Source organism: Megalopta genalis, chromosome 17 (genome assembly GCF_051020955.1).
Source record: "Megalopta genalis isolate 19385.01 chromosome 17, iyMegGena1_principal, whole genome shotgun sequence".
Classification (NCBI taxonomy): Eukaryota; Metazoa; Arthropoda; class Insecta; order Hymenoptera; family Halictidae; genus Megalopta; species Megalopta genalis.
Window position 1 is genome coordinate 1,564,214 of NC_135029.1, and position 24,260 is coordinate 1,588,473.

At 32.9% G+C, this 24,260-nt stretch overlaps 2 protein-coding genes and 1 long non-coding RNA gene across 8 annotated transcripts in view; 1 reads left to right on the plus strand and 2 right to left on the minus strand.

The window, feature by feature from the left end:
• Positions 1-24,260, minus strand: part of LOC117222869 (uncharacterized) — a 61,421-nt gene that overhangs the window by 20,338 nt on the left and 16,823 nt on the right. For 4 of the 6 annotated variants that reach the window (XM_076527256.1, XM_076527254.1, XM_076527253.1 and 1 more), the window contains exon 2: positions 9,527-10,336. The exons of the other annotated variants lie outside the window; for them this stretch is intronic. The gene's annotated coding sequence lies outside the window, so the exon portion shown is untranslated. The remainder of the gene's footprint in view (positions 1-9,526; positions 10,337-24,260) is intronic. 6 annotated transcript variants of the gene reach the window in all.
• LOC117222853 (uncharacterized) lies at positions 15,045-19,244 on the minus strand. The gene is made up of 4 exons (XM_076527262.1): positions 19,000-19,244; positions 16,728-16,982; positions 16,543-16,643; positions 15,045-15,336 (listed from the first exon to the last, which is right to left on the minus strand). The coding sequence occupies exons 1-4, from the start codon at positions 19,205-19,207 to the stop codon at positions 15,079-15,081; spliced, it is 822 nt and encodes a 273-aa protein (XP_076383377.1). The 5' UTR covers positions 19,208-19,244; the 3' UTR covers positions 15,045-15,078.
• On the plus strand, positions 17,612-18,499 carry LOC117222854 (uncharacterized). The gene is made up of 2 exons (XR_004490766.2): positions 17,612-17,877; positions 18,308-18,499. It is a non-coding gene; the product is annotated as an uncharacterized LOC117222854 (long non-coding RNA).

Here is a 24,260-nt window from a genome sequence, read left to right on the forward strand (position 1 = left end):
TTGAATGCAGCGGTCAAGGAAAAGCGACCAGAATTGGTCAATCGTAAAGGTGTCATTTTCCACCAGAACAATGCTAGACCGCACACGTCTCGGCAAAAATTGATGGATATTGGTTGGGAATTGATGTTACACCCACCATATAGCCCTGATCTCGCGCCATCGGATTACCACTTATTTCAATCCCTGGACAACTCCCTTCGTGGTAAAACTTTTAACGATGATGACGCTGTAAAACCTCACTTAACTCAGTTTTTGGCCGAAAAGGATCAGACTTTCTACGAGCGTGGAATTTTCAAGTTGTCAGAGAGATGGCAAAAGGTCATCGAACAAAATGGAAAATACACTACAGATTAAACTTCATTCCAAGTAAGAAAAAATTTTTTATTTCATTGAACAAATCGGCAATTACTTAATTGCCAACCCAATATTTGATTGTGATTTCGCTCGTTTACTTGAATGTGCGGCGAAATCCGTGTCGCGCGAGATCGTTCGCGTGCGAGTCGAGTTCGAATTCTGGCTGGTCCTGTGCGCCGCGTGGCTAGGAAGTCGATTTATATTCGCGAACTTGGTCGACGCCAGAATTTCTTCCGACGAGGCCGGACTTTGCATTTTTTTTCATATTATTACGTAACTTTAAGTTGTTTATGTGCTGTACAGTTGTGCTCGCAGCATTCAAAATTTGCTGCTGCAGGTTAATCGATGTATGAATTGAAGGTTAATTTTGACACGTCGAATTTTGGGATGCATGTGGAATTGCGTGTATCGGATGTCCTGGAATTATTTGGCGTCGATTACGGTTCGTAAATTGTATGGTTTATTTAGAACGGGAACTGATGATTTGATGTTGAGCGCAGTTTCGGAGCGTCGAAATTTAGTCCACGTTCCGGCTTTGAAACTACTGGGTTTTTTACTGCACAATTACACGATAACCTCTATAAACGCAAATTCACTATTCAAATTTTTAATGCGTTTCTGAAAATGATTACGAATACACATAATTTCAATGAACGTTATTTGCCGCTGCAAGAATATCTTCTTATAATTATGATAATTGTAACCTGAGTTTACAGAATTCGATCCATTTGGAAACAAAATATCTGGTCCTGCTGCAGAAGAACTTTTATTCGCCAATTTTATTTATTCCAGTTAAACTAAAACTTTTAATCTCAAGAATTCTTTTACATCTGTTCTAATTGGGACCTATATTATGAAATTTTTTTCAGGAAGTACTACAATAGAAGCGAAGAAAGTCCTTCCTGAGTTTAATCCTTTGCACTCCGCTGTCCCCTCTCGTGGGACATCGTAATTCTAGCATATCACTCGGATGTCCCCTCTCGTGGGACATTCAAGTTTATTAGTGATTACGGGGAATTGAGTTATTTCAGCGCAACTTTTTGAGACATGCATGTTTCCCTGAAGTTTTCTCTTGAAATGGCACAAGAAATCAAATCAAAATATAGTAAAATTATATACAAGTATATACAAGTATAAGTATAAGTATAAGTAGTAACAAGAGTTGTATATACAAGAAATGTCAGCGAGTTTTGACGAGAACGTGAGAGGCGTGCTCACGACGGTCCGAGCACTTCAAAGGCGCCACTTGAAAAGAGCGATAAGGCAAGTTTGTAGAAGAAAGATCGGTATGCGAACATAGCACGCACTGTACAGTGAGATTTATAATCATAAAATCTGGAGGAAAAGATTTTCAAAGCTGAACTCAGTCTGGTTTGAAGCGTCGAGCGGTATAGATAGATCTAACGAGTGAGAAAATCGGAAAGTGATTCTTCTCTTGGTAAATAAATTGTTTGGTAAAAGTTTTTTTGGTAAATATCATCAACAATTAGAAATTTTCAACCTATGTATTTATTCATATTTTTTATTAGAACCATGGCAAAACGTTCAAACACGAATGAGTCACATGACACAAGTAGTAGTGAAGATGTGTTCCAGATAAACGTTTATACAGACATGTTAGAAATGTTACACAGAAATGTTACTACAGATAAGTAGAAGGTTTTCTTCTACAGTTAGTCTATCGTTTTGATAGCAGTGACAGTGATATCGTCCAAGCAACAAGACGACGAGAGAAAGAGTTCGCATAGATAGCGATTACAACAACAAAACAAAATTATAAAACAAACAATAATAAAATTATAAGAAATAAAATATTGATTTTTCTGTAAATTTCTCGATTTCAGCCAAATTCATATAAGTCCAACATCATTATAATATGTTAGTTCCAAAACCATACTAAATAATACGAGGGTCTGTAAATGCCCGTTTCTGCCGAAAAGTGGCGCTGAGTAGCTGGTAGCCAACGTCCAGAATGGTTCGGAGTGCTAAGGGTTAATAAACTGCACACGTTTCTATAAACCCTAGATATCCTTAAGAGATGATTACAAAATTGTTCACAGAATTTTAAGCATGTGTTTCTGTTCTAACAATGTCCTTTCGTAAAATTTTTATATTTAATTTTTTCAGTAATATGTATTATTTCACAGTATCGTATAAACAGATATATGTATCTCGAACAGAAAAAATGATACTTTTAGCACGTTACTTTACATGGACACAAAAAGTTACCATAAATGTTCTAATCCTCTAGGTGTCCTAGGGTTGATATGATTTGAAAAAAGATAGTAAGTGATGTTACTATCCAAATATTCTACTGGAATCTGAAGAATAACATCTAAATATTTCCAGCTAAATCAGATTTCAAAATATTATACAGGATGTTCAGCGTAACGATCGCACCAATTTTTGAGGCATTTACGGTTCGGAGTGCTAAGGGTTAATTATCTCAAAAACTATAAGCCGTCTGCCCCCAAAACCGGGTATCATTGAATTCAGCTTTACAAGCTCCATCACTGTACCAAATCTCATCAAAAATTGAGCGTCAACCGTGCGGACCTTCCCTTGTAAGGTATATGACATTTTACTGCGCAAAGTTGTTAACGAATTAAATAAACAATGTCATGTTACGATTCGTCAACGTAACGTAACGAACTTACGTTACAACACAATATTCGGAATACATAACTACATTACAACACTCGTAGTAAAAATAACGTTTATACGATACTCAATGTTTGCTTAAACATACAGTAGTCCACGAAAGTGTTCGTACATCATTTAAAACGCAATAACTATTTTAAAACAGATCTAAATGACTCGAATTTTTTTAGATGATAGAAGGACTAGTTTACTAGACGATGATTGAAATGATTTTTTTTAAGTTTTGCTATTACTTGGAATGACAAAAAAACAAAAATCTCTCGTTTTTTTATCTTATCATTCTGAGCCTGTAACGAAAATTTAAAAAGTAGATCTCGATAACTTGTATGTGTGTTGAAAATTTTATCAAAGTCGGTTCACGTTGTTACGAGTTACAACAAATTAAAGATCGCAGAAATCGCAGTTCTATCACAATTTTCACCAAAAACTGTCTTCGTTCAGTTTTTTAACTTTTGATTCACTTTTGGTTCGCAATAATCTGTTGACATATGGTTAGTTATTACGACGTTTATGTTTTAAAACGTTTATTTATTAAGGCGTTAATTATTAAAGCGTTAGTTAGTATGTAAAACTTATAAAGCGTAAAGCTTATAAAATTAACGTTAAGAAATAATGTATAAAACTATTGTACAGAAAATCTACTGAATTTAAGAATAGAAGATTACTCTAATCTGTTCAAAACGTAAACATTTGAAGGTGTCCGGACTTCATATTATATTACAAAAGGTGTCCTAGTACTTTAGGTGCTCTGTATTAACCTTTTCTACTTCGCCTATATAAGTGCACGAAATGCTTTGGAACGCAACATTAAGCTTCGCCTCCTGACTACAATCGCAACGCGGGGGCGTGACGCTGCGTCGGTAGTCAGGAGGCGGAGCCCAATGTTGCGATCTGAAGCATTCCGAGCACTAACATATATATAGTGAGAAACGCGTGCTTGATCAATTTTGTAGCCAGATTATCTTACAAATATCGAAATATTTAAAACGTTCATAGAACACTAATTATGAGAATAATTTTATGTCTCTGTATAATATCGAATGAATAATATGTTAATGTATGTATTATTTTCATTCTTTCACAATGTAATAATACGAGATAAGGAGATTGTATATGAAGAACTATGACCAAATGTTTGTTTCTATATTTATTTAGCTTGTTATTTATTAGATAAGATAGATAAATAATTTCAAAAGAAGTATTATAATTTATCTGCGCAGTATACGCGTGTCGTACTGTTTTAAATAGTACACATACATTTGGGAAACGATTTTATGATCCTTAAGAGTATTTCGATGTATTGAATAATTTCCAACGATATTTATATTACATTGAAATAATAAAATGAAATAAATAAAACATTGTATAATATGCCAAATATTACAATGTTAAAGATCCCTCTTGATCTTTTATGCTAAAGATTGTCGGTTCATAAACACTAACCGTACCGAGCATTAAACGCGACTGGTCTGTGTGTGTTGCCTTTTAAAAATTACAAGATTGAATTTATTTAGATTTCTACCAATTTTTATATTAATATGTGTTTGGATGAATAAATTTATTTAATGGTTTTCGGTGTAAGCGTTTTTATGATTTCAATAATTGTAAAATAAGAAAATTGTTAAATCTAACAGGAAAAGACACTGTTTTGTACACATTTTAGATACGGCTTGTCATTAAAGTAAAATGTATCACTTGTCAGACATACATATATTAAACATAGCATTTTATGCAATGCTTGACAAGTTGCAAACACTTGCAACGTTTAGAAAATAAATATCAGTGGAAAATCAAGATCTTTCATGTCGTGAGAAAGATATAAATTCTCCGTTTATAAATATTAAAAATGCATAAGTATAAAGATTTAGTTATTAATAAATAGGAAGAATTCCAACGAAATCAAATTCCTAAACTTGGAATATCTGAAAGTCATCAGATTTTCCTGTAGAGTAATGCAAATATTGTACGCACACAAACGGACACTCTTATATATGAGTCGTTTATTTTGAAAGTGGCATAAATCACTTTGTTTTTATGTCGAGATATTTAAGGGTTTGCGTTTTAACACGTTTCAAAATATGGATGCTAACTTTCGAGAAGATTTACTTGTATTTGTTATCTCAGGATACTGATATTTTTCTCAGTATAAATAATTTCGTAAAAACATTAAAAAATCACCACTTTTCATTACGGTAAAGTGACTTCAGCCACTTTCAAAATAAATAGTTTAGAAAAATGACTGACATATATTAATTTTGTCCGACGTGTTTTACTAAAGTGATGTTTTGAAAGGACAGTGATTTACTAAAATTGTTGAATAAATTACATATATAATAATAATTTATACCATGAACATATTTAATATAAAGGTATGATTTAAGTATTTTTTATTTTAATATTCATAAAATACAAAAATAATTAGTACATTTTGAAACATAAGTATAAGTAATTTATATGAACAGACATCAGTTGAATTTAATTTTCGTCATCAATAGGAGTGATTAAGTCCCCGGAAATCGTGTTTTGTTTCACATTTTTAAAATAACTGTGGTATATTGGGGGTATATAATTAAGCAAGTCCATCATGTCTTTGTATTTGGCTGAAGAAGCAGGACGAGATCCAGCGTATAACGGATCCATTTTTTTTTCTATTATATTATTATATTATTATTATCACTATAATATAATTTATAAAACTGCACTATTCTTTCGCACTTATAAAAATAAGTCCAGTGATCACAACTTTTTTAAAAATACTGAAAATAATTCAAAACAATACTTCACACACACTTATCACACGTTTCTATTTCTTTTACACTAAGCCCCGCAATTAATATCCCGAGTACAGCGACTTACGCCACTTTCAAAATAAACATGTTTGTTATACCGTTAATTAGCAAAACTTCTCTCGAACAAATCTCAATAGTTCTCAACTTATTGATTGCAAATTTTTAAAAAATGAAAAGATACCGTTCAATTGTAATTAGTGTTACCATTAACACGATTTTTTTGAAAAAGTGACTTATGCCACTTTCAAAATAAACGGCTCATATAACAAAATATAGTACTACGGTGATATGTATAATGTCGGGCATAGGTATGATTAAGTACAATTTTTCTGTACCAATTGCAAGAAACAAGAAACAATGATTTCCATAAGTTGGAAATAATATATTAATATTCCTAAATTCTCTTAATCTTCCAAATTTCAGATCTCCCAATTTTCAAATTTCAACTTATTTCTTTATAAATGCTTAATATGAACAATTTTTGTGAATTAAAGCACAGGAGAAGCTGTTGATAATTGTTGCCTTTGCATTGATTGTACGTTTGAAAATAGATATACAGTCAACTAGTATCTTGTAAACAATACTAAGTTGCAAACAATAAATTCGTTAAAATCCAGAAAAGTTAATCGTGGCGCCATCCGACAGTGAGTAGGTACAACATTTTGATACAACCACAGACAGGATCCGTATAAACATTCCATGCAATGCTTTATCTTTCTCAGGTTCTGAATTACCGACTCTGTAGAAAATACTGTGGTACGTTAGCGGACTCTATCTAAATGGTACGATCAGCTAGTGAACTATATCTGACTGCTACAGAGAAAAATGTATTTCTGAGGTGGCTAAATTTATGTATAGCGTTGTCAGTATCGTTATTGATTTCTCAACATTTTCCATTTCTCAAGAAATGAGAAATGAGGCTATATTTCTTGAAAATTCTCTAGAATTTTTAATGAAATAAAAAAATATTGAAAAACTTATGATATCTGGAATACCATGGATAATATTTATCAAAAGCGCAAGAAACTTTAGATCAATGTTTATTCCTGTTCAATACATACACAACTTTAAAAACTTTAAAAATTAGCGAAAAATTGACGCTAAATATAACCGACAAATTTATTTATTTAATACCGAACTTTTATAAAATGAAATATTACGCTTTTGTTTTGAAATGTCTTCTTAAGAAGTGTCTCAGTGTAGAATCAGACAATCTACTTCTTTTTTTGTAATAAAATCTGTAGTTGTAGAAAAATATCTTTCATTTTATGTGGATGTTGTATGTATTATTCTATGTAGAACATCCAAAAGTTGTTGCCGTTTGGGTGTCCTTTTTCTAGTGAACTCAAAAATTTGGAATTTCTTTGTTAGAGTTCGAAATTTATTTTTTTCTGACGCTAAACTCTCGACACTAAATTTTTGAAGGCTACCTGCAATTTCTAATTCTAACTGTTTCTTCAGTAATAGTTCCTCATTCTGAGAGTTTGACAGTTCTTCATTATTTTCATAAGAATTATTGTTATATTTTCCGAAAAGTCTACTTAGAATTTGTTTTGTCATTTTATAGATAACTGCCTTGGACGTTAAATAGAAAAATGTATCTTCGGAATCTTTTTGCGAAGATTCTGCTCTTTTAGATATTCCTTCCGTAATAACAACAAGAAGCTCATTACTTAATTCAGTATTCAGTTTTTCTAAAGCTTTAAATAAGAATTTAAGAACATTTTCAGCCGTTAATAATGTCGAATGTTCTCTATTAAGATTCTCTATTGTAATTCTTATAGACTCTAATGTTGCTAATAAAATTTCGGTAATTTTAATATATTCATCGTTCCACATACAATCTACATTTATTTCAGACTGCGCTTTTTTAATAGGATTCCGTACTCTCAAAAATCGGCTAATCATAGCATTCATAGTGTTCTACCTGGTTTTACTTTAATTTTGTATTACCGGCGAATTTTTAAATATTTTTACCATTTTTCGGATTGCTGTGACTATTTCTCTGATTGTTGGTCGTAATTGAACATTTGAGGTTTCTATTGTTTCGACATCGGAATCTGAATCGGCTGAATCATCTTATCTTCGTTTTCTAAAAATCTATTGTTCTCGTCCCAAAATTAGCACCCTTTTTCCACCGCGGAACAGGGCGGAGATTTAAATAAAAGAATTTACCAACGAGTCTGTGGAAAAGGTAACGCCTTTTAGTCCTATCATTTGTAACCTTCCTGGACAAGCTACAAGGTTGACATTTTGCACACGGGAAATTTTGCCCATCTTATTTAGTTAGACCCTTTTATCAAAATCGATGTGTCCAAATTCGGTATCTTCTCCCTTGTCAAATTCTGCATCATACGCTTTTTAATTAATGGTAAATAAAAAAAGATTTTCTATACATCTATGGAAGTAACACATAAAGCTGATCATTGTACATCTTAAACATCTTTTCGCCAAAATCATTTAATAACGCCTCTAAAATAACGAAGTACAATTATGTTTGAAAATGAAATCATTAAAGTGTTTAAACTTCAACGAATCTGCGGCTCTGGTTCCCGTAGTCGTGCTTCCAAATTTTGCATATAGTATTTTCTCACCAAGTCCTTTCGTTTCAACGAAAAGATCTCAGAGAAAATTTTTGATCCTAATCTAATCATAGCTAATCCATATCCGTTACGTTATATTAGTAAGTTATTTACGATCTCAAGCAGGACAATCGTGTAAAACGCGTCCAATATTTTTGTTCGTAGCACATAGCAGTTTAAACCAGCTTCCTATTTTACATACACTAATGTAACATCTTAGGTATTTAGATGACAAATTCTTCTCAATATTTGTTAAATGTACCGAACCAATACGTAATCAAATGAGGTCAACTCTGTCATTCGATTCACACGAATTGATCTCACTAATGCATACATGCTGTACGCGATAGGAGTCCATTTAATAGATATAGACTATACAGTGTGTCCCAGGTTTTAATGTTCAAACTTTGTCAGTATTTTCTATGGCACAAAGTAAGAAAAAAATGTTATGTAAACATAGGTCATACAGATCTTTATTAAGAAGTTATAACAAAAATTCGGAATAGGAATAGTAATCAACTAAAAAAAAAATAAAAAATTAAAAAAAAATCTTCGATCGATGTCAATCATGTATTGTCAACAACGGTTATTAATACATTTCGAAATTTATTAATGAACACAGCTTACATAAACACACGGCATGTGCTGATCTATTCAAGCCAATGCTCGCAGTAACAGCAAGTTGATTACTATTCCTATTCTGAATTTTTGTTATAACTTCTTAATAAAGCTCTATATGACCTATGTTTACATAACATTTTTTTCTTACTTTGTGCCATAGAATACACTAACAAAGTTTGAACATTAACCCGAGAAAGATAACCTACGTCGCAGAGGCGCCTGCGAAAACTGTTGATTTTTGTTAATTTTTCATAGAGGTCTAGTGATTTAAGTTTAAAATTACTTAAAATATAAAAAAATATAATATAAATGCATTTTATTTTTACAATAATGCCAAACCTTTAAAATGACTAGATTAACTTAAATAAATATCCATTGTTAGTATAAAATTGACGCCTTAGAAAAGCATGCGCCTCTAAAGCGTATGGTTATCTTTTACGTACGTTGTCATATGGTTATCTTTCTAGGGTTAAAACCTGGGACACCCTGTATATGTTGATATTGCAATGTAATCGTTACCTATAAAACTGTTCATATCCTATCCTTTTTAACGGATTATGTCTTCGTTTCACGCAGTTTAGATGCTCTACCACATCCAAATGAGTCTCGAGATAAGTATCGTTGCAAATAATATTCCAATATTCGATAGTGATTGATACCATAGGACTTGTATCGACATCCTCAGCTTTCTAGACAATCGTCCGTACTCCCTGCACTGTGTTTTCTTTCACAGGTATATTGATTGGCGCTCACAATTTTTACTTCTAATATGACTTCATTTACTTTCAAATTATTTGTAGTATCAGACGAATCTGACCTGTTCGTTTCGTAGCGGACAACTACTTGAGTACACTGCGGTTATACGCATTTACAATACAATGTAAACAATGTTTCTCGATATCTGCTGAAAATTGGGGGTAGTTAGACGTATTACAACAGTACTGCGATGAGTAAAGATAAGAATATCACGCCGGAACAATCCTATCCATCGAATAACGGATATCATGGACCGATATGTATGTATATCTGAATATTGTAGAAAATGTACTGCTTCCATTCGCCGAAGAATACGTGCGGATAATGATCCGAAACATTCTGCAAAAGTGGTGAAAACATTTCTGAGTGATAAGAATATTCATGTCATGAAGTAGCCAGACCTCAATCCAATCGAGATGCTGTGGATTGATGTTGACAAACGTATAAAAGAACAAAAACCAAAAAATATCTATTTTCAATACAATACAAAATCCAATGCAAAACTTATCGAATCCATGGCGCGAAGGTGTGTACTGCTGTTATTAAAAATAAGGTTTCTTCACCCAAAGAAACCTGTGAAAATACAGAAATTGATGTATGTACTTAGGTATGTGTCCACAGAAAATTTGAGATCTACGCAGAAAAAATGCAAGAAACATTTTAAGTATAGTAAATTAAGGAAAATATATTGTAAACTTGTAAAAAGTATAAATTGAATTTTGTATACTTGCTTCATGTATAAATGCACAATCAATAATATTTAATTTTATTAACTGTACCATGCCACTGTACATGTAGTGAGTGAAAAGCGTGGGCGTTAAGAATGTGTGTGTGTGTGTGTGTGTGTTGCGAGTGCGTGTGTCGTGTGCTGAGCGAGAGAATAAAGAAAGAAGAAGGGCGAAGATACAGTCAGCGTCCATACATCGAAGTATGTAATATTTCTTACTTTAGAATATTAAATTGGGTGATTCTTTAACCCTTTCGATACTACGAGCCACTATAGTGGCCCTCCATAAGATGCCATCGAGGTACTACGAGCCACTATAGTGGCTTTCCATAAGATGCCATCGAGATACTAAGAGCCACTATAGTGGCCTTCCATAAGATGCCATCGAGGTACTAAGGGCCACTATAGTGGCCTTCCATAAGATGCCACCCAGATACTACAGGCCACTATCGTTTGTAGCGAATAAAGTCAGTGCTTACTGCAGAAAGCTAATTCACCTTATTTTTCTCTCAACAACGGATAAATAGATATGCCTTATTTTTTTCAATTTTGTTTAACTTCATTTGGATTAACCCTTTTGCTACGGGCGGGTTCTCCGCTGCGGTACCCCCGCAACGATCGGCGTCTTGTAGCGTGCAGCGATGTCGCAGCGCGCCGTCCAGCAGAAGTACCGCGGCGGAAAATCCGCCCGTAGCGAAAGGGTTAATCAAGATATCCGTCCGAAAGACTCGCGATAAAGAATCCCACATACATATGTACATAGCGTGCTTTAAAAGAGAGCAACGGAATTTACATTCTCATAATGTAGGTTTGACCGGATATACATCAAGAAAATATAATATTTAGGTAATTTTAATATTCAATTTTAAATCATTTTTCTAATATGTTAATTTGATTGATGATATAGCGAAAAGCCAAAGTAGAAATATTAACGTTTCAGCTTACAATTTGATAACAGATTTCGAAGAAATAAATGAAATTTATATTTATAAATAAATTTAAATCTTGATTCGACATCGATTTGGCATCTTTGACTTCAATACTGGCATATCTTGTTAGTTGCATAGTGGAGATTGTCGTACAAATACATACATACATGTATGAAAGGTGCCACTAAGATAGCATTGTGAATATTGTAGTTTCTTTCTTTTCTTGATCAATGACTAATATATGAACAACCTAACAGCAACAATTATTGAACTACTAAATGTCTCTTACACGTTAGATTAGTGATTATTTTCAGAGTAAATGTATATAACATCGGAAGAAATTATTACATATTTAGAAAGATTTAACTTTATCATGCCAAGTGTTGCATTTCAGTGTGACATCGTTGCAAAGTTATAACAATTCAAAACGTTCAAACACATCTGCCCTGAAACCGCGATTTGTTAAGTATGTAATTGTTGCAATTAATGAATCATGTGATGTTAAACTTTTGCGAACTCTCAGCGTAAATTTGTTCGATATAAAATCTGCTATTTTTAAACGATCTAAAAGATAGGGATGAAGCTGTTTCTGTTACGGTGTGGTTTCATTCAATTATAATTTTCTTACATTACAAGTGAAATGTATTCTATACTTTATGGAATAAATAGAGATAAGAAATAACATATTACGAACATTAAAACCTATATCTTGTTTCGATCATAACTGCATGAGGCCATCTATAGAGAATTGTAGTAGGAGTAGACAAGTGTCTCAAGCTTCGTAAAATTAATATTATTGACACCGAAATTCGAATAACATGTAGTCACGAGAATTGTACTAAGGTTAAACCTGAGCACGATGAACCAGTAACAATCAATTATACTACTCATATCCACGTTCATAATCATCTCAATACTAGCTCTGTATTGCCTAGTGAGTAATACGTCTTTTTTTATGTTCCCAAAACGAAGCACTTTGTACGCAAAATATAATGTGTTCAACATTTTGGAGTAACTATTTTCTTTTAATTAGATAAACCGCAATGTCCATGTTATTATGTCACTTGGCAGTCATGATACTGTCGTCCTACACATCAAATATGCTAATATTAACCCCTTAATGCACAATTAAAAAAAAAAAAACCGACCAAAAAAGATAAATTCTTTTTATCTAAGAAAATACATATTTGGACCTTAATTTCAATAAATATGTAAAAAAAATGCAAAAATTACTAAAAATTCAATAAAAATAGTGGATAAATAATTATAGTGAATATTGAATCGCATTGCAGATCGAATTTTGTACCCATCGTACTGTTATTCAATTACCAGTTACTATTTTGAAGGGGAAGGAGACGAAAAAAAAAACTGAAAAATATTTAATTTTACCTAAATTTGTAATAATATAATAATAATATTTATTAGCTGAAAAATATATAATAAACTAAAACTATTCAAAATTTTCTTTTGTATGGTAAATTTCAAAACAAGGTGCAGCACATAGCCCAACATTCCTTATTTCAACATTAGAAAACATACCTTTTATACACTAAAAATCCAATTTACTCTCTATAAAAATACACCATAAAAATACACCATTGTAAAAAATAAAAAACAATTGTCTTTGAAGAAATTCACTTTGATAACGTCTACTTTACTTCACGACTTGCTCACGAATAATACACTAAATGTTCATAAGTGCCATCCTAAAAGTGCATATTTTATTCCTGAATAAGCAAAAAATAGAAAGAGATCGGAGATAACTGGAGAGTAATAAATAAATTAGTCATAACAAAACTCACAAAAGTGCCAACGCTAATTAGATACGCAATAATGGATATAGATAGATAGAAACAATTACCAGGTCAGAGATGCTTATAAGTGTCACCCTAAAAGGCCATATTTTATAATCCCAAATAAACAAACTTTACAGCTTACAATACAGAATTACACGATGAATATCAATAAATTGAATATTTTCCTTGGTTTTTATTAAGTTATTTTTACTGCCCGGATATATTCGAATCTGAACATTTTAGCGACATAAGTTGCGACGCCGACCGTATATATACGGGTCTGCACATTTTGGCCGGTTTTGCACGCCCGTGTTAATACGTTTCTGCGCGTTAAGGGGTTAAACTCAATGACCCTCTACACCAGTAAGTTTGAATATCTTACCATAACTTTATATATATCTATACATGTAAAATACTTCTCTATTAGGGTATTTAACAAATTACGACCTTTCCTTGCATATACTAAGCGTTTTAAAAACTTAGTTTATAAAAAATCTTTAATTTTCAACATTGAATATTTTCTGAAAAAAAGAAACAATTCTATGGATCCTCGAACATTTTTACGATATTCATATTGGGTGTAAAATAAACTGTGAAGTCTCATAAATAATTAGCGCGCAGAATACAACACACCCGTTTAAAAAATTTGCTATTCCTACTTTCTTGAAATATCCGGTATCGCATAATTCACACACACACACAATTGGATGCTAGAACGTAGTTGATCTTCTCTGAAAACGACACAAATATTGTTTGTATTACGTTTGCATATGGTACACTTGTGAATACTTTTATACAGTGTTACTCTCAGATGGACACTCGACTTTATACTGCTTGCAATTGCCATGTTGTTTTCTTGAAATTATTCCCTAAAGGCTTGCAATTTGATTTAAATTTAGTGAACAAGCTGGTCATGCCAAAACTCTATAATTTTGCTACAACCGTTTCGTATATTACGTCGAATTCATTTCATGATAAATTCAATATATTAATGTTTTTTTTAATCAACGACTGCTTTAAGAAAAGATAAGTCGTAACTTTGGTGCTGGTACATTGATGATTTCGGTTGCATTCAGAATCAAGCACTATTTTCTCATTCCTATGGTATAATTATAAAATTTCACCAAAATATCAAATGACTTTTGGGATTACCTTTACCGGACAATCCACGATAAATATCTTTATACATAGCGTGCAATTTCTTTTTCTTTTTATTGTAAAGACGAATCATTTCCATATTTTCTTTCAAAGTATAGCTTTACCTATATTATTTCAGCCTACACATGCAACAAAGACATCAACGAATATAGAGACATTATTCCCAAGTAAAATCCTTTTCTCAAACTGTGCCAAATATCTTGAATCTTCCGGAACCATTAGAAAGACTAGTTTTACTAGACAATGTTTAAAAAAGTGTTTCTTTATCAATGGGATAGATATAGAAATATACTCACACAAATTAACATTGTGATCCTTACGAGCATGTTGAAGTAAACATCTTTAAGATGGGTATTCGTACTTTTATATATGATTGGAAATCTGGTTACGCATATCGTTTATTTTGTTCAATAGAACTACTTGACTTATAAAGTATTGGTAAAGGTCCTTAAATTAAATATGTATTGTCAAAGATACGTGATCCTTATAACATTAAGATAAGAAGAGTTATTCTGTTACTTAAAAAAGACGGCAACAGAAGATGTCACTTTCTGAAGTTAGTTGCGCGATAACTAATGTAAAAGACAAAACGAGGAGAGCAGAGGGTCCTGGAGCAGGATGCCTAGTGTGAGCGATTGTGCAACAGAAAGGAAGGAAACGTTCATCAAGTATTTTCGAATATCCAAAGAGCGCGTTTTGTCTTATTTAACAACAGCTTCCAGTAGCAGGATTACAATCATTGTTTCCACAAGTTGAACCCATAAGTGGTGGACCCATGGGTGGTGGACCTATGGGTAGCGGTCCGATTGATATTGGACCGATCGATGGTGAACCAATCAGTGGTGGACCCATGGGTGGTGGACCTATGGGTGGCGGTCCGATTGGTATTGGACCGATCGATGGTGAACCAATCAATGGTGGACCCATCGGTAGTGGAGCGATCGGTTGTTGTTGCTGTAAGTCCTATAATAAATAACATACATATATTAAATTCTCTCCAATTGTCCCTCTGATCGTAAACAAAAGTGGACAATTTGTAAAGAGGAGACACGATTACTCGAGCCTCGCGGCTAGTTTTTATAGTTGCTGACAATCGGTGGCTATAAAAACGGGCCACAAGGCTCGAACAATCGTATCTCTTCTTCCTAAGTTATCCATTTTTGTTTAAAAGCTGAGAGAGACAATTGCAGAGAATTTACTGCATTACTGTACTCTATTCACTATTAAACTCATGAATACTGAACACTCCGCTGTAACCATCGCAAATGTATATACAGTTTAGATATGATCATATATATTTAAATGGTTAATGGCAAAATTAAAGGTGAGAGAGAAAAAGATTTTACAAAAATTTTTACCAATAATTGTTCAATATGAAATCTCTCTTAACATGGAACTTTAATTTTATCTTCTTTACAAAGCTGTTGAATGTAGTAATTACAACATTTTGTTTTCAAACAGAACGTGTATTACCGCGTCATTGGTGAGGTGTAAAATTTCTTTAACAAAATGTTTAAATAATACGACATTATTATTATTATTATTATTATTATTATTATTATTATTATTATTATTATTATTATTGTCATTTTGCCTAAAGCCGGTTGTGCTGTTCCATGCTCCACCACACTGACTTCGGGTTAATTACTTTCTGCTGAAGAAACACGATTTATAAAATACGTTGCAGCAGTGCTAATAAAATGTATAAACATTTTCAGAAATACTGTTGTATACGCAGTGCATGCATCATGTACTACGATCAGGCAGTCGTGGATTAAATCCAATTTCTGTCTCAATACATTATACATACATATATGTATACATATACACCGTACGAATGACAAGTACAGAATCCTTTTTTTCTGTATTTTGTATCAGTGATTCTGTATAATTATTCCTCAGATGTACCATAGCATACAATTTTAATAGAGTAATTAACTTTTAAGGTGTATATTAGTGTAGACTCAAGAGATCTATGCTCGGTCGCACATCGTCAAAGTGTAAAGAATTCAAACACGGGACAGTTTTTGCCAGAAAATATTTAAAATTAAATTTGTCAAAAGCTAAACACATATGATGAAAACGAAGAGTCTCATTGTCATTCTTTAATTATGAAAATTTAGTACGAATGATAGGTAGAGTTATGATAAAGTACTTGTATGTACTTACTGGAATGCAGGGCCATTGATTCTGATACTGGCATATTGGATATGAAGGCCGACAGTAGCAAGGTTGCCAAGTGGCATAATAACACGGACAATTCTGTTTAGCTAATTGACAGAAAGAGTAATTTCAGAATATTGTACAACGTGCCTAACTTCAAGAATATGAGAACAAAATAACTCATTACTTACCAGTCGTCTGCGTACTGTAGTGATTATGAATGTGGACATGAGCAGTAACATTGACGGTTAATGCTTCACGATCATCGCTTTTAACTTGAGTACAATTGTTGTTAATGCATATTGTTTCATACGTGGTCTCAGCGATATCAATTTTACGATGATTTTGTCGCTTTATGCAATATTTACAACTGTCCGCACAAGAATCAGGATCGTACAGTTTCTCCTGTATACAAGATCCTACACATGGCTCCATGCAACTATGATCTTAACAAGACATAGATTTCAATGTTCGCATTATGTTATGCCTTATGCCTACTTATTCTAGAAACTATAAAATAAATTTCAATTGTAATCTAGGAGGATAATAATTGAATACAGACACCGTAAGAGAAACAGCAGTATATACGAGGTGACCCAAAAATGTTGTCAGTCCTTGAAATATGTGATTTCTGAGACAACTTGAAGTAATTTCTCCGGTAGCGAAAATGACCTCCGTGACATATCCTACGACATATGTATAGTGCGTCTCCAGATAAAACGAGAGTTTAGTGACACAAAGACGACTCGCGAAAGATACTGACGTGGCAAGATGATCATTCTAAATGGTTGATATGGCAACAGGCTTTAAGATCAAACTTTAGAGGCTTTTGAACGCTATCTACACTCATATTCAATATTGATTAAGTTACGTGAACTTAATTTTGAACATTTTTTAAGCCAATGGTGCGTGTGTGTGTGTTGTTTAAAAGACTGCAAAGAGAATTAAAACAGTAGTGGGAACATTACTTTCCACCAGTAAGTATTTTATTACTCTTAATCTGGATATTAGCTAAATATAATATTTCCTTTTTGATTAATTGAATTTGCTTTTTAAAAATTAAACATAGTCGCCGTGTCTATAGTTATATATGGTCAAAGGCTTGGCGACGAGTTATTAACGAAGAACAAAAACCAATCAGACAGCGAATATAGCTCGCTCTCCGCTGCGGCCAACCACTGCCGCGTCGATCTTGCTGTCGCGCCGAAGGGCGCCAGCAGCGTTCTTACCAAAATAAGTTACGCAAGGAGTTGTAGCTCAGAGTTTCAATCATCATTTGGTAGACGTGCCACAACGCTATGCGGGACATCCGGCGCATATGTTACCTACTCTACTCCCTGAGTAAGTTATTTCCCTTTGAACACTGCGCACCAACAATACTTATCCTAATTAACCCGAGAAAGATAACCTACGTCGCAGAGGCGCCTGCGAAGACTGTTGATTTTTGTTAATTTTTCATAGAGGTCTAGTGATTTAAGTTTAAAATTACTTAAAATATAAAGAAAAATATTATATATATGCATTTTGTTTTTACAATAATGCCAAACCTTTAAAATGACTAGATTAACTTAAATAAATATCCATTGTTAGTATAAAATTGACGCCTTAGAAAAGCATGCGCCTCTGAAGCGTATGGTTATCTTTTACGTACGTTGTCATATGGTTATCTTTCTAGGGTTAAGCAAAAAGTGTTTTCAAATCACCCCAGGAATCATGCCTTTCAACGGCTTACAATATTTTTGAGACACCCTATATATTTTTTTGATTATAGGAAAAGAATGTATTTTAGTTCGTACAAAAAGACACTGGACAATTCTTCATTGTGAGCTCAACTGTGGGGAAATTCAGAAATTTAACATCATAGCGAAGAAGTGTCCGATTGATTTGAGTTGTTATAACATAGTAACATTGTCACGCGGAAATACAACACTTGGTATGAAAATATTAAATCCTCCGAAATACATTCTACATTCGATATTATAATCGCATACTTACCTTGCAAATAATTCTTAATTTAATATACGGCTATAATAATACAATATCCATGGTTTAATTAAGAGGTACTTGATATATAATAATTGTTGCTGTCAAAAGGAATAAATTTCAGAAGCCATGTGTATCGTTTCATCGACAAACTCATAAGTTGAAATAATAATTATTGATAGAGAAAAGGAAAAAACTAGAATATTTACGATAATGTCGTAGTAACACGTTTCATATATAATTTCCACCACAAATTCCACTAACTAAAATATGCCGATGTTGATATCATACGGTAGAATCAAGAAGACGCGTGCATTTCATTCTAATTCTTCAAACTATGCTATTGGAACTTCCATTTTCTGTTGTTTTTATTTCCATCTTAGTTTTGCGATATATCATTAATCAAATCAATATATTAAAAATTATTTAAAATGTATCTATTTAAACAGTATATTTTCGTGAATATATATTGTATCATACTTATTTCATGCGAATGATGATGTCTTTTCTGTCTTGTTAAACATGCTCTGTATGTTTCGGTATTCGAGTGCATGCATTCCAGAAGAATTTTTATTATATTGGATGCAGTTTCTTCGTCGGGTACTTCGATCGGGTTGGAGATAACGAAGTTGATAAATATTCCGAAACTGCTGAAAATCACAACGAAAAGCAACGTTCGCGGATCCATCGTGGAACGTTTAACGAAACAGTAGACCCATTGTCACGCGAAAGCCTTTTTATACCGATTCCATGCACCGATGTAAGTAAAAATCGGCAACACAAGTATTGTTTGAGTTCTATCTCGTGATAACAAAGCCATTGTACTCTAGATAAATAACACAAAATTCAAAAAAGCTAAATCAAACTCCTAGCTCCTGTGAGAAGAAGTTCAAATAGTGTGTATTCTAGTGCGAATCATTGAAAAAATCAGATATTTTCTATACTTTACTGAAGAATATGTAGTTTTAAAAATTCTTAAAGTTAACAAAGTTATAGTGACAATGATATTCATAATATGAATGATCAGTATTAGTATACAACATTTTAAACGCGTCTTTCTCGAAACACTGTGTTTTTAAAGAGTGTCATATCACAAAAACCACTTGACCAATTGCCTTGAAAGTTTAGCTGCACATTCAGTATAATATCTATGCCTATAGACCGTACTAGAGCCAATCTAAAATTCTAATTTTTGTTTCATTTTTTAGACTGCCAATATTGAAAAAGCAATAGAAGGCATCAATAATCTAATTTGAAAATATCAATATTTTTTAAATTTTAATTATCATACTAATGAAGAATCTTAAACGTTCTTTCATTTCGAATAATCAAAATGGTCACGATCATTGATACCATATGTGACGATTTTTTTAAACTACACTATGTGTGTAAACAACCGCTGTCACATTCAACTTTTATTAACCAAAACAATTTGTAAATGTGCTTAAAATATGTATAAATAAACTCTGTGAATTTGTCAGCGACAAGCGTCATAATTTCTGCACCAAAATATCTCAAAGGACGCTAAAAAAATATAGTTCACTTTAAAACGCCCCCTTAAATGTCTGTATTCAATATTCTGCTTTAAATTACTTATACAGTATACATGATTAATATAGTCGGAAGTTGGATGCGATTTTGGAATTTTGATAAGGGAATTGCGCGGACTTGTCGAAGCTTCTTTCATCAACGGGTCGCCACTAGGTTTATAGGAAATGTTTCGTGGACTAGCCGAAGCTTCTTTCATCACAAGGTCGCCACTAGGTAATTAGAATATATTTTTGAACCAGTCGATGCTTCTTTCATAAACGGGTCGCCACTAGGTTTATAGGAAATGTTTCGTGGACTAGCCGAAGCTTCTTTCATCACAAGGTCGCCACTAGGTAATTAGAATATATTTTTGAACCAGTCGATGCTTCTTTCATAAACGGGTCGCCACTGGATAATTAGGATATGTCTCGTGGACCAATGCTTCTTTCATCACCGAGTCGACACTGGGTACAAGATGAAATTGCGTGGACCAGCCGGAGCTTCTTTCATCAACGGGTCGTCGACAAACGGTAATTAAGATGTGTTTCGTGGAAATTAGAGTTTGGATGCCTCGTAACTTTTACAAAGAAGAAATGAAGATACATCTCGAGCGGTAAAGTTACATCTCTGTGGGTTTGTACCAACTACTGCTTCGAATCAGGAAATGGAATAATTGAGTTTGACAACCAAATTAACTGGTAAAAGAAGTATGTATCGCGGATTCTAGACTGTACTCTCAGTTTTTCGCACTGAGCCAGGCGGGGACTTAAAATCTTGTAACGATGTACGTACTCGGTTGAAATGCTCGAAAGAGAATCCGACTCAATCTCGCTAGCATCGAGCCCTTAGCAGTCGCGTTTGAACCCCTTATATACCCAAAATTTCCTTAAAAGCCAGTAGTGGAGGTGTCCATATGTGCCCCGGTTCCAGATGATTCGTCTTCGCGACTCTTCAAGGTATAATATTTGACTCACGGTATGAGCCGTTTATTTTGAAAGTGGCATAAGTCACTTTGTTTTTAAGTCGAGATATTGAAGGGTTTGCGTTTTAACACGTTTCAAAATATGGATGCTAACTTTCGAGAAGATTTACTTGTATTTGTTATCTCAGGATGCTGATATTTTTCTCAGTATAAATAGTTTCGTATAGACATCAAAAAATCACCACTTTTCATTACGGTAAAGGGACTTAAGGCACTTTCAAAATAAATAGTTTAGAAAAATGACTGACATGTATTAATTTTGTTCGACGTATTTTACTGAAGCGATGTTTTGAAAGGACAGTGATTTACTAAAATTGTTGAATAAATTACATATATAATAATAATTTATACCATGAACATATTTAATATAAAGGTTTGATTTAAGTATTTTTTACTTTAATATTCATAAAATACAAAAATAATTAGTACATTTTGAAACATAAGTATAAGTAATTTATATGAACATACATCAGTTGAATTTAATTTTCGTCATCAATAGGAGTGATTAAGTCCTCGGAAATCGTGTTTTGTTTCACATTTTTAAAATAACTGTGGTATATTGGGGGTATATAATTAAGCAAGTCCATCATGTCTTTGTATTTGGCTGAAGAAGCAGGACGATTTTTTATTATTATATATTATATTATTATTATCACTATAATATAATTTACAAAACTGCACTATTCTTTCGCACTTATAAAAATAAGTCCAGTGTGATCACAACTTTTTTCAAAATACTGAAAATAATTCAAAACAATACTTCACACACACTTATCACACGTTTCTACTTCTTTTACACTAAGCCCCGCAATTAATTTCCCGAGTACAGCGACTTAGGCCACTTTCAAAATAAACATGTTTGTTATACCGTTAATTAGCAAACCTTCTCTCGAACAAATCTCAATAGTTCTCAACTTATTGATTGCAAATTTTTTTAAAATGAAAAGATACCGTTCAATTGTAATTAGCGTTACCATTAACTCGATTTTTTTGAAAAAGTGACTTATGCCACTTTCAAAATAAACGGCTCATATACAGAGCGAAGCCCGCCGGCTGGCGCCAACCTGGCGTACGCCTTTAGGAAGGAGTAAGAAAAATCACGTCGGAAAATTCTACGTACGTTACAATATTCTACACAAGTTTTATGTGATTAGGAGTTCAAATTGAAAAGTCATCGATGAGCAGTCGTTAAAAATGCAATTAAGCTTTGCGGAACAACAGATTTAGCTATGGAAAAGTGGGATACTAGTCATTTGTGATCGTAAATTTAATTTTTATTCTATTTTAGATAAGTTAATTATCTTACCACTACGGCTTCCACAGTTTCAGAAATAACCTAGACTCTAAACTCTAACAACTGGAAAGTAGTTTAGCAACTGTAACAACAAACTCTAACAACTGGAAGCACTTTAAATAAAAGTCTAAGTATTTGAAACAGAAAACAATTAAAAAGTACTTAAATTTTATTGCATAGGGTTATAAACTGATTCAGGTATTTTCTTTTTATATAGATTATTATAAAATTAGATACATAATATACGTCTAAGTCTGCCATTTCGAGGAAATAGAGAGGAGGGTCAGGATTGAAGATATGGTGAGTGGATGAGAAGATAAAGAAGGAAAAGAGAAAAGAAGCGTTTACTATAGAATATCAAAGAGTGTCGAATCTATTGAAACTAAAGATTAAGAGAATAGAAAAGAGTGCGATGAATGGGGTAATAATACAGTAGAATGAAAATAGGAATGCGAAAGTGAGAATGTGCTAATAAGATTAAATAAAAGACTAAGTATTTGAAACAGAAGACAATTAAAAAGTACTTAAATTTTATTGCATAGGGTTATAAACTGATTCAGGTATTTTCTTTTTATATAGATTATTATAAAATTAGATACATAATATACGTCTAAGTCTGCCATTTCGAGGAAATAGAGAGGAGGGTCAGGATTGAAGATATGGTGAGTGGATGAGAAGATAAAGAAGGAAAAGAGAAAAGAAGCGTTTACTATAGAATATCAAAGAGTGTCGAATCTATTGAAACTAAAGATTAAGAGAATAGAAAAGAGTGCGATGAATGGGGTAATAATACAGTAGAATAAAAATAGGAATGCGAAAGTGAGAATGGGCTAATAAGATTAAATAAAAGACTAAGTATTTGAAACAGAAGACAATTAAAAAGTACTTAAATTTTATTGCATAGGGTTATAAACTGATTCAGGTATTTTCTTTTTATATAGATTATTATAAAATTAGATACATAATATACGTCTAAGTCTGCCATTTCGAGGAAATAGAGAGGAGGGTCAGGATTGAAGATATGGTGAGTGGATGAGAAGATAAAGAAGGAAAAGAGAAAAGAAGCGTTTACTATAGAATATCAAAGAGTGTCGAATCTATTGAAACTAAAGATTAAGAGAATAGAAAAGAGTGCGATGAATGGGGTAATAATACAGTAGAATGAAAATAGGAATGCGAAAGTGAGAATGCGCGTACGAATCAAATATGTGGATAAGATAGTTTCGTAGAAACAGTATAATGTAAACTGGGCTGACCGATCGGTATAAAACGTATGTACAAATGTAGCGATGATTGGAGAAGGGGGAGTTGTTTTGCTGCGATCGTTAGGTTCTAGTTGATATGGAAGGGGCGTTCAACGTACATAATAACAAACACGGAAAAATGTCCGGCGGGACATCAGTTTAGCATGCCTGATGTGAACCAAAGTCCAATTCTTAGCTGTGATGTCGAGTAAAGCGAATTCATTTTTATCGCTGCTTCACGTAAATGTAAATAACTACTTATTTGTGGTTTGGTGATGTATTTTTTACTAAGTTGACTTATCTACAAGAGAAACTGCGCACTTTGATACACTAAAACACTGAAACATTATATGATGCGATGTAGAAATAATCACTGCTTTCACCCTATTTCGTTGTCGATATACAAGTATCCGTAGAAAATAGCCAAAAGCCAGAAGTAAGAAAGTATACACGGTTTCAATTATTAACATTTTGACGATCGCGTCGACAAGCTCAAAAATTTCATAAAATTAAAGTATTTCATTCAATTAAATTTAAATTGCAAAATAAAAAGTTATGTGACATCAATTGCCTTTCCAACATTTTCATTTTTCGTGAATCTTAATTAATTAAAAATTAATTTTTTTAAATTAAACTTCACATAATTCTGTCACCCACATATGGGTGACGCTGCAGTCAAAGCGTTAATAGT